The sequence below is a fragment of the Octodon degus genome, unplaced genomic scaffold (assembly GCF_000260255.1).
Source record: "Octodon degus isolate 3935 unplaced genomic scaffold, OctDeg1.0 scaffold00259, whole genome shotgun sequence".
Taxonomy (NCBI): Eukaryota; Metazoa; Chordata; class Mammalia; order Rodentia; family Octodontidae; genus Octodon; species Octodon degus.
In genome coordinates, this window is record NW_004524835.1 from 1,191,631 (window position 1) to 1,202,695 (window position 11,065).

Consider the following 11,065-nt stretch of genomic DNA (forward strand, 5'->3'; position numbering starts at 1 on the left):
ATGTATATTAATGTTCATAGCAGTTGTATTTGCACAACCCAAATGTCAATAAACAGGTGAATGGATAACCAATAGCTTGTAACATCCCTGCAATAGTACTCTTCTAAAAAGAAATTAATACTGATACACATAGCCAGAAGGGTAAATCTCACAATAATTTTGTTAGGTGAAATATTTTATGCACAAAATCAGTATGTACTTCTTACATAATTCTGTTACATAAAATGCTCAGGAAAATGCAGATTGATTTGTATGGACAGAAAAATTAGTGTAATGGGCAGGATTTCATGTGAACATCAAGAAATGTGAGGGTGATATTTTATTATGGCAAGAGTTTCATAGAGACATAGCTATATCATTCAGTCTGCACAGATTGTGCACTTTAAATTGTGTGTCATTTATTACATGTCAATTTTATTCCAATATAGCTGCTAATTTTGAAAAATCCACTCAGTCTTGTGCACAAAAAAGAATACAGTCAAATTAGGTTCATATAATCATTACCCTTGATCATAAAATATAACTTCGGTTTTGTAGGAGAGAAATTTCTACTATTACTTACATACCTGTGTACTATCACTTGCCTTTTCAGTCCTTTGCCCATTTCCTTCTCTGTTCACAAAGCTTGGTTTTCATTTTATTCTTCCTTTCTCACTTTCTATTTCTCTTCCTTCCTTTTCCATCCCATACGTATTGCCCTTTCCTTTTGAATAATTTCTTCCTATTTCATAATATCTATTGTACCTTTATGTTCTAATGTACATTTTTAGGTTCTCATACAAGAGAGATAATGTGATATTTACATGTGTGCAATTTATTTGACTTATAATTATGGTTTCAAGGTCCATTTGTATAATTATAAATGTCTCAATTTTATCTTTATTTGTGGCTGAATAATACTCCACCATATAAAAAAATCCATCTGTTTTTAATCCATTTATTAGTTGATGGACACTTGGCTTGCTTCCAAGATTTAGCTATTACAAACTATGCTGCTATAAACATAGGTGCACATATATTGCTGTGGTACACTGCTTTTAATCCTTCTGGGACGATACCAAGCCTGGGAATAGGTGGGTCAATAAGACCATTAAGCCTAGTTCTTTGAGGAACCTTCACACTGATTTTCACAGTGGTTGTACCAGCCTATACTCCCACCAATAATAGATAGGTGTTTCTTTTTCTTTATACTCCCATTAACATTTATTATTAATTGCTTTGTTTTAATAGCCATTCTTTCTGGACTGAGATAAAATTTAAGTGTTGTTTTAATTTGCATTTCTTGAATGACCAGGAATGTTGAAATTTCTCATATATTTATTTGCCATTTATAATTCATCTGAGAAATGTCTATTCATGTCCAATGTCTATTTTTGGAATGGGTCTGATTTTTTTCCAGTTCTTTATATGGTTTAGATAATAGTCTCTTGTTTGAAGAAGAGCTGGAATAAACTTTTCCCACTCTGGGTTTTTTCACTCTCTTGGTGACTTTTGTTTGCTGTGGAAAAGATTCTCAATAAGATGAGATCCCAGTTGTTCATTCTATATGATTAGTTTCTATGTAATCGAGGTTTTGTTCATAAAATCTTTGCCTAAACCTATGTTTTCTACAATTCTATCTTTCAGCTTGAGACCATTATCTTTCATAGGAAGAAAGAAGAGTGACTCTTAAGGTCTTTTACAGGTAGATATATTTATAATCTTCTATCTTCTAAAACAGTTTAAGGAAATTCAGTTGTAGTAATTTAAAAGAAAACTTAACTTGAAATTTCTTAATAAAGTTTTACTAATTAGGAAACGAAAGTTCAAATGAGAGTTAATACTTAAACATTATTTGTAATATATAGTTTTTCCTGAAAACATATTATGTGTCAAATAATTAGAAGTGATCTAAAACAGCTTTTAAAGGATAAAGTTCACACACTATACAATGCGTTTATGAAAGTGTATAATTCATTTTTTAGAATATTCCTCAATATGTGCAACCATAACCGTGGTTGATTTTATAATGTTTTTATGCATCAAAAAGAAGGTTCACACTATTCAAATGGTACAGGATTTGTTGTGGAATTAGAGAATGCTAAAATAAACACAACCTTGTGAATATAATAAATGCCATTGAATAGTACACTCTAAAATTAGCATTGACTATTGAGTCGTATTTTACCACACATGCACTCTAGTTTTTACAGCCTATCACCCCATCTTTTTCCACCATCCCGAATCAACTATTGACTTATTTTCTCTATATATAGATTTCTCTATTCTGAATATTTGTCATGATCTATATTATATAATATGTGTACATTTATACTGGCTTTTCCTTACTGAGTGTAGTTTTATTCAAAATTTGTTCATATTGCATTGTATAGCAATGTTTTAAACATTTTTATGGAAATGACTATCCCATTCTATGAATATGTGATATTTATTTATTCATAGATTGAGTAATAGATATTTAGGTTTTTCCAACTTCTGCCTATTAAAACTCATATTGCAATGAAGATTCATGTACAGATTTTATGTGGATTCATATTTTTTTCTTTGTAATTTAGCAATGAACTAATACACCATATGGTAACTCCATACTTAACCATTTAAGAACTTGTTGGACTTAAATTGTTTTGGACTGTTCTACATTTCTGCTAGTAGTGCATAAATTTTCCAAAATTTGCCACATCCTCACCAAAACTTGTTATAAACTCATTTTTACAACCATCTTAGTAAGTATGAAGTGGTATCACATTCATTTGATTTTTATTTCTCTGGTGACAAGTGAGTCAAATTCCTCTCAATTTTTATATAGACTCTCACAGTCTATGGATTCTCAAAATTACGAACTTCTCAAGTACAGTTACTGGGCAGACGTGGAGAAAGAGTGCCACTTGTATAATTATAAATCATATTTAATCATGATAAATACTAGAAAATATACTTGTTCATTTATTGTTATCTATTATAATGAATCGCGCTGCAACATCAGATTTTTTTTGTATTACACAATTTTTAGTGGGAAGGAGTATCACAATTTCTATTAAAAAGCAACGTAAATTGTACTCTATCATTTCTGAAATCAGAGGAAAATTCTTTTGGTACAAGGGAGAAGTTACTAATTAGAATTTTTAAAACTCAATTGAATTGAACTAATATTGATACACCAGGAGGGGATCTGTGTAATGGAAAAATGAAAAGAGGACCAGATACTAAGCTGGAGGATCAGTCACTTGCAAGATAAGCAGTGGATGCTGAGAAAATGAAACACTGTTCAATCAGAATCAACAGTTATTTTGGCAGAGTATCAATTTATTACTTCCTATGCAGTTCAAATGTATAACAGATAAAGGCAGTCTGCTGCCAGGGGAGTAAATATACATTTGCCCAGTAGACTAAGCAGTGACCTGCTTAAGTGCAAAGACAACAATGAAAAATAAACAAATTAAGTACTATACCTTATTTCACCTTCTCTAATATGACCTGCCAGTTCTTCAATGAACTTTTCCCCTTTCATCCAGTAGATCATTGGCCCAGACTCCCCACTGAATCCAAAAAATGCTTTGCAAGGAATGTTCAGAGGCTTTCCTAGAATGAGAGACAAAGAATTAATCAAAATCCCACAGATGGGACATTTAACATCCAAAGGAAACTCAGCAGTGAACCATATTTGAACTATTTTCCAAATCATCATTATGCATGAAACATTTTAAAATAATAGTCAAAACTTTGGGGAAATTATAAAATCCAACCTATTATGAAAATGGCAAAATATTGACTGTCATTCACATTTTAAAGCTGTTTATTTTTACTGCTGTCCTTATAGAAATTCACATGAACAAATCCATTGTTATTTTCATTTTTTAAGAATATTAAGTATTGCTTATCTGGATTCACTTTTGAAGCTAACATTTATCAAAAGTATAACTTTTTTTCAGTATCAAGAATCAAACCAGGGACATTGTGATTGCTGGGCAGGGGCTTATATGGCTGAGCTATATCCCCAGCCTTAGGTACTTCTTGATGTGTGAGCATATATAGTAGACTACCCATCGTTAAGATTACAAAAGGAGAATTTTTTATTTTGACCAATAAGAAAAATTGAACAATACAAACAGTGATGGTTAAATAGAGATTGATTTGTTTAGATTAAGAAATATCAGGATAGCTGATACAACATTATTTCTGGGTATATATGATTGTGTTTTCAGAAGAAACTGAAATTTGAGATATTAGACTGAGTGAGCACCATCTAGTCTGCTGAGATGGAGTGGAAGAATAAACAATGGGAAAGAAAAATTTACATTCTGTCTGCTAAAGCTGAGAGACCCTTCTTTTCCCTTCATTGCACATTAGAGTTCCAAGGTTTTGGCTATTGAACTAGTGGCCAAAGCCCCTGTCCTCATCTCAGTAATAATTCCTTCCTTTGGAACCATTTCATCCCCTTTTCACAGTGTCTATTGTACCCTTCAGATTTTATTTACTCTTTTATCATCTGTTTGCTGACATTGATTTATTTTCTTTTTGGCAAGTAGATCAGTAAGGGAAGAATGGTATAGAGAGCGCAATTCTGACATTTTTGATATAGAAATCCACTACTCATAGATAACATTATATCATACAATTTTCTCCATAAAATTCATTTTTGATTTTGTAAGGGTACTAGATAAAGTAATTTTTACAATATTTTTTTCTTTTGAAGCTCATAGCAGACAAGTTCCATCATCATTCAGTTAGGGAAAAATTATCCATTCTATAGCTTTCTTTTGGGATTATTTCATACAAAAGCATTTATGGAAGTTAGGATTAATATTAATATAGAACAGAGATTAAGAAAACTTCATAGACACAAGGCTGCTGGGTGATAGAGTCATTGCCAATTATTAGCTTCATTTGAATAAAATGTATATTTCAGCAAAATTGCACCACATTTACCTTTGAATCATTTCATATTGTCAAATCCTTTGATGTCAGGTGTCTGTCCTTTATGTCTGATGCAAATCTGAAATAAGGTTATTCATTGTTGTTTTGAATATGTGCTTTCCATGTAATTGTATAAAAGTGACACAGTCTCATATTGTGAAAAGTATAATAGACTAAGTGCCAGGAATATTGCAACTCAGTTTTAGCTTTATCATGGTAAAACAGACGGGCCTTGGACAGATAACATAACTTTATGTTAACTGTTCATTCATATATGTAATGAGAATGATAATAATATGAGGTTTCCTCAAATAAGATAAGGCATGCAAAAATGTTTAGTGAATACAAAAGCCTCCCCGAAATTTACTGTAGTGTTGATTTCTTTTTTAATATTTTTGTTTCTAAAAAGAATGCAAAATAGGGCTGGGGAGATAGTTCAGTAGAATAAGAGCTTGCCTGGCAAGCACAGGGTCCTGAGTTCAACCCCCAGTACCACAATAAATAAATAAATAAATAAGAATACAAAATAGTAATAAAAATATTATAAATGATACAGAATTTCACTAAACAAAATAAAGAGTTCGACAGTATATGTTGTGCTGCATAGTGTTATCTTCAACTTCCTTATTCAGATAACCAGATATATGCATGTAACATTGGAAAAAGAAAGAAAATAATGTTGTGAGAAATGAAGAGAGAGGGTGGACCAAATAGCTCAGCAGATTAAAGTGCCTGGAAGCAGGCACCAGGGCAGGGGGTTCAATCCCCAGGCCTTCCACGGTGGCCCCACTCCCAGGGCATGCTGAGATAGCAATTGAGACTGGGCATGGTGGCGCATGCCTGTAATCCCAGCTTTTCTTGAGAGACTGTAAACAGGCGGATCACTATAAATGTGATGTAGTAGTGAGACCCTGAACACCCTGTAGACCCTTCCCTAAAAATACAAAAAAAGAAAGAAATTAAGAGAGAAAAAGGAAAAAAGAAAACAAAAAAATTAAGCATTAACTTCTTCCCATAGATCAGCAGAAAATCACAATACAGTTGTACAAACCATCCTGCATACATCCATAGATACATCTCTTTCCCCCATTCCTTCCCTTGTCCTTGTGCCCATCTCAGTAATTTCTTCCTTTTGAACATTTCATTCACTTTTCACAGTATCTATTGTACTTTTTCAGATTTTATTTACTCATTTAGGTTGTTAGACTAGGGAGACAATATGATGTTTGCACTTGCATGTCTGATTTATTTCACTTAAGAGTATGGTCACTAGATGCAGTCATTTACTGATAAAAGCTTCAAATTTATCCTTTTTATAACTGAATAATACTCCGTTGTGCAAAAATGCCACATCTTTATCCAGTGTTCAAACGATGGACATCTGGGTTGCTTACAGGATTTAGCTATGAAAAATTGCACTGCTATAAACATATATTGCCATGCTATGATTTTTTTTTCTTTTTTTTCGCAGAACTAGGGATTGAACTCAGACCCTTGAGCTTGCAAGAGAAGCGCTTATTCAACTGAGCTATCTCCCCAGTCCCAGAATGATGTTTTAAGTTCTGGAAAAATACTCAGGAAGGGAATAGTTGGGTTGAATGGGACCTTCAACCCTAGCTCTTTGAGAACTCTCAACACTGATTTGCATAGTAGTTGTATCAGTCTGCATTTCCTCCAACAGTGGAGAAGGGCTCCTTTTTCCTCACAGCCTCTCCAGCATTTGTTATTGGTTGACTTCTTGCTCTTAGTCATTCTTTATGTGGTGAGATAGTATATCAGTGTTGCTTTAATCCGCATTTCACAATGGACATGTAAGATAAATAGACACTTCTCAGATGAAGAAATACAAATGTCAAATATATGAAAAAAATGTTGAACATCATTGCTCATTTGAGAAATACAAATTAAAATAACACTTTTCTTTCTAAAGTTTGTTCCTTCAAGTATAAGTCAAACATGAGGCATAAATATAGACACTGATACAGATTCATGCTAATTTTGTCCCTTCACTCTCATATCCATCTTTTATATAGAAGCACCTATGCAATATATCCTCTTATCAATATTTTGCAACTGCATCCTATATTCTAGAGTACATGTGATTTACCCTAGATGGCCCTGAAGTCTCTAAACCTAAACTCATGGATTTTTCTATACCTTCCTATCTGTCATTCCCATGAAATTGAAGAAAACAACAAACAAGATAGAAGAAAATGCAAATTGTGGTAAATAAGGCATCTCAGTCTCAAAATGATTTATAAATATAAATTTTTATTTTTATTCCATGGGCTATGTTGGAAGACTACATCACACAAATAACCTTTCAGTGATTCCTAGTGAGGTGTTCAGACCTATTTTGAGTTTATTGGAGAATGGCATTACATCAGTGGGTGAATGAGGCTTCTTTAAGGTGATACATCAAAAGTGATAGTGCCTTCCCTTTTCTTGGCACTGCACACAAGGTACTAACTTGTAGTGATTTCTCCTGAGAGGAATGTTTTTACTACCCCATCAGATAGGTTCTTGTTAAATAAACACAAGACACAGCTATTTCAGCAATCTAGTTTGTATAAATGCTGACTAAATATCCTAAAGCTTTTTGTCAATTTCCAAACCACAGAACCATCCAAACATCACATGCAATACTCTAAAGATAATCCTGAGCAATCACGTCCTGTGTCAGATGGCGATATTCAATGTGTGACAGTGAGCAGGCATTTTCTCTTCCAAAATATACGAGAAAGATTGATGCATTGATTGGGAAAAATTTGAAACAGAATCTCCCCAGACTTTTCTAAAATACAGCCTTTGTGCTAAATCCTATCTTCTTTTAGTATGTTAGCTACTGTTTTATTTTGCCTCCAGACATCTTCGAAGTCATTCTGTTACTGTATGAATTATTAGTAGAGAAGGTCAACTTACGTTCACATCTAAATAGGTTAAAAACTGCCAAAATTGAAAGAACTTTGTAAGTTGGTGCAACACTGCTGAGAGGTAAGGCTTGCTGGAATGTGGCATACATGAGCCGAATGACTTTCCATTGTTTTAGTATCCTGCCAATTTCTTTTCTCTGAGAGCTCTGTGAAAATTCACATTTTGAGGTTTATTAAAATATTTTAACTTTGTCATTTTTTTTATTATTTTAGGGAAGGGTCTACAGGGTGTTCAGGATCTCACTACTAGATCATAGTGTTCCACCTGTTTACAGCCTCCCAAGGGCTGGGATTGTAGGCGTGTGCCACCATGCCCAGTCTCAATTGCCATCTCAGCACATCCTGGGTGTGGGGCTGGCATGGCAGGCCTGGAGATTAAAATCATGGCCCCTGTGCCTGCTTGCAGGTGCTTTAATTCGCTGAGCTATTTGGCCAACCCTATTTTTTTAATTTTTAAAGCAAATTAAAATAAGCAAAAATAACATTATAAAGGATACAGAATTTCACTACCAAAAATGATAGGAATGCCTCAGTGGTTGTTATATTGCACATTGTCTTTAAATTAATTGTTCAGATTGCCAGATTTTGCATGCCAAATTATTCAAAAAAAAGAAAAGAAAAATAGGCATTAACTATTCCTTTCAATAGGACAGTAGAATTCAGTAGTACAATTACCAACACATCCTGTGTCCATACACGCATATTTTGTTCCCTTCCTTTTTTCTTTCTTTGCTCCTTCCTCTCACCCCAGTTATTCCTTCCACTTGAGAAGTTTCTTTGCCTTTCACAATATCTATTGTACCTTTTGGATTTTATTCATCCTTTCAAGTTCTTATACTAGGGTGATAATGTGGTATTTACACATGTGTGTCGGAATTTTTTTTAAAGTTAAACTCAAGGCATCTATAGGTAAATGGATGCAACTAGAGACCTTATTTATAACACAAATAAAATCTTAAAACTCTAGATTTTTTTTTTGTGGAACCAGCCCTTTTTCTTGCCAGGCAAGTGCTTATTCTACTGATGTATCTCCCAGGCCTCTAATCAGAAATCTTTTATTTTTTAAAAATAATTTTACTGAGAAACAAACAGCAATGAGACAGTTTCAAAACTGATTACTAGCACCGTTTCAATAATTAATACATTGCATATTATTGTCTTAGTGTTTATTCATTGTACAAGATGTAGACATGATATCCTGTCCACAGACACTATTAGAACAAATCTTTGTATTCACTGACTTAAGAGGCTGCAGCTGTATATCTAGCCTATTTTGAATATACAGACACCAAATGGTGGTACGTTTGTATCCCCCTTTTTTGTTTAGTTTTGTCAGAGAAGTGAATTCCAATGTCATTTAAATATTGTAGGTGTGTGAATTCAACAAATATTACAATATAGTCCAGTACTCCATAATAGTAGTGGGTTTTCGGTAAGACTGGCGATGTCAGAAGTTGTTGACTTGAGCCTTTTATAGCTCAGCATATTAATATGGCTTTAGTTTTCATACTTCGTGTTTATACTTTTCTGCTGGATGGTTAAGACCAAGATAAAGCAAAACCTACATAAGAAGAAATGTAACTTTTGTATCTGATAAGAGGGTCAAATCCCCTCAGGATTTATCCTGAAACCTTGTACCATAGTTTGCAAATCGTTTATCAGTGTCAGCCATGTGGATGAGTCATGGCCATTGCTTGACCAGTTTGCTCTCTGTGAAAGCCTGAGAGAATGTTTTCTCTCCATGTGACTCTCCTTAGGCAAACTTTACATCATCAATTACTTTCATCAGTGGCCCCATAATCTCCTTGATCAGAAAATTTGGGGCACAACTGAGTTACATTATGTTACAGTATAGTTTCTCCTATGTTCTAAGTCTTCACTGACCTTGGAAAGCTAGGGGCAAAATGTTGGCTTTCCTTGTGGCCCCCCTTTTTCTCTAATCTTTGGTCTGCAATCTTAGGTTGTTAACCCTCGAGAAGAGAAGCTTATTATTACCCTACAACCTAAGCTGTTGAGATTAATCTCACTATCTGTCTGAATATCAAACATCTTAAGCATAATATGGAAAACGTATTTTCCATCAAGTAATGATATGTTAAACTTTAAGTACCTACAGAATATGAAGAAAAAAATTAAAAAATAAAAAGTTAAAAAATAGGAATAAACAGTTACATATTTTACACAGAAATTTAGAAATCTAACCATATTCAGCATTGTAGCAGCAAAGTCCTGTGACATTTTTTCTTGTCTTTTGTTTTTTTAACAAGGTTAATTTTTTGCAGCCATAAATTTGCTGGATATTTATATTGAAACTGGTAAACTCAGAATATTGACATAGTCAGAAAAAAAATCTTCTGTGCTTATGTTCCATTATGTTTTCTTAGGTGTTAGAGCCCAAACTTTTAAAAACTAGATTATGAGGTAATAATATCAAAATAAAATGGAAGTACAGTAAGTAATAAGGGTGATAGAATTTGTGTGTCTCTCTGTGTACTTGTGGATATGAATTTAGATGAGATTAAGAAACGAGTAAGTATTGGAGGAGTATGAGATCAATATTTTATAACTTCCACAATTTCTAAACAACAAAGATATCCTTGGAACATTGGTATGGTATAACTTGTTTTATGTAAATAATATGAATAAAACATATATAAATTAACTTAAAAATTTATTGATACAAAGGGTATGCAAAACATAAGCTACAAATAGTAATAAAATATAATGTATTTGTTATAAGTACTCAGTTTTTGCTCAGCGTATTTTCATTTATTTTTGTGGATGCTAAGTTTTCAGATCAAAATCCAATGTAGTTTTGACATGTATATTGTCCAATCTTTTCACTGATAGTAAGAAGGATGAAAATAAAATGAGAGATGAATCTCATAACTTTATTCTTCTTCATTTATATGAATTATCTCTTCTGATGAATGAAGTAACCTATTCTATTTTGTATCTCAATTCCAGAGAATTTCTCATAGAAGGACTTAGAAAGAACATGAGACTGAATTATCTGGTGTGAAAAAATTTCAGTTGATGGTACAAAAAAGATTAAATCTATTTTAATTTGAATGCATCATAATCTTTACTTCCATAAGAATTTTCTGAGAACTTTTCAAGATAAGAACTTAATCTCCAATCTAGCTTTGCCTCTCAATGGGCTACAAATTTTATGAAGGTCACAGGCAACCATCGATATAATTTTGCCAGTCAGTTTA

The 11,065-nt window shown here is 33.1% G+C and overlaps 1 protein-coding gene across 2 annotated transcripts in view; it reads right to left on the reverse strand.

Moving 5' to 3' along the window:
* The window catches only part of Il1rapl2 (interleukin 1 receptor accessory protein like 2), a 1,644,749-nt gene that overhangs the window by 71,753 nt on the left and 1,561,931 nt on the right, over positions 1-11,065 (reverse strand). For both annotated transcript variants that reach the window (XM_004646205.2, XM_004646204.1), the window contains one exon: positions 3,450-3,579. In XM_004646205.2, coding sequence (XP_004646262.1) covers positions 3,450-3,579 — 130 coding nt within the window. The remainder of the gene's footprint in view (positions 1-3,449; positions 3,580-11,065) is intronic.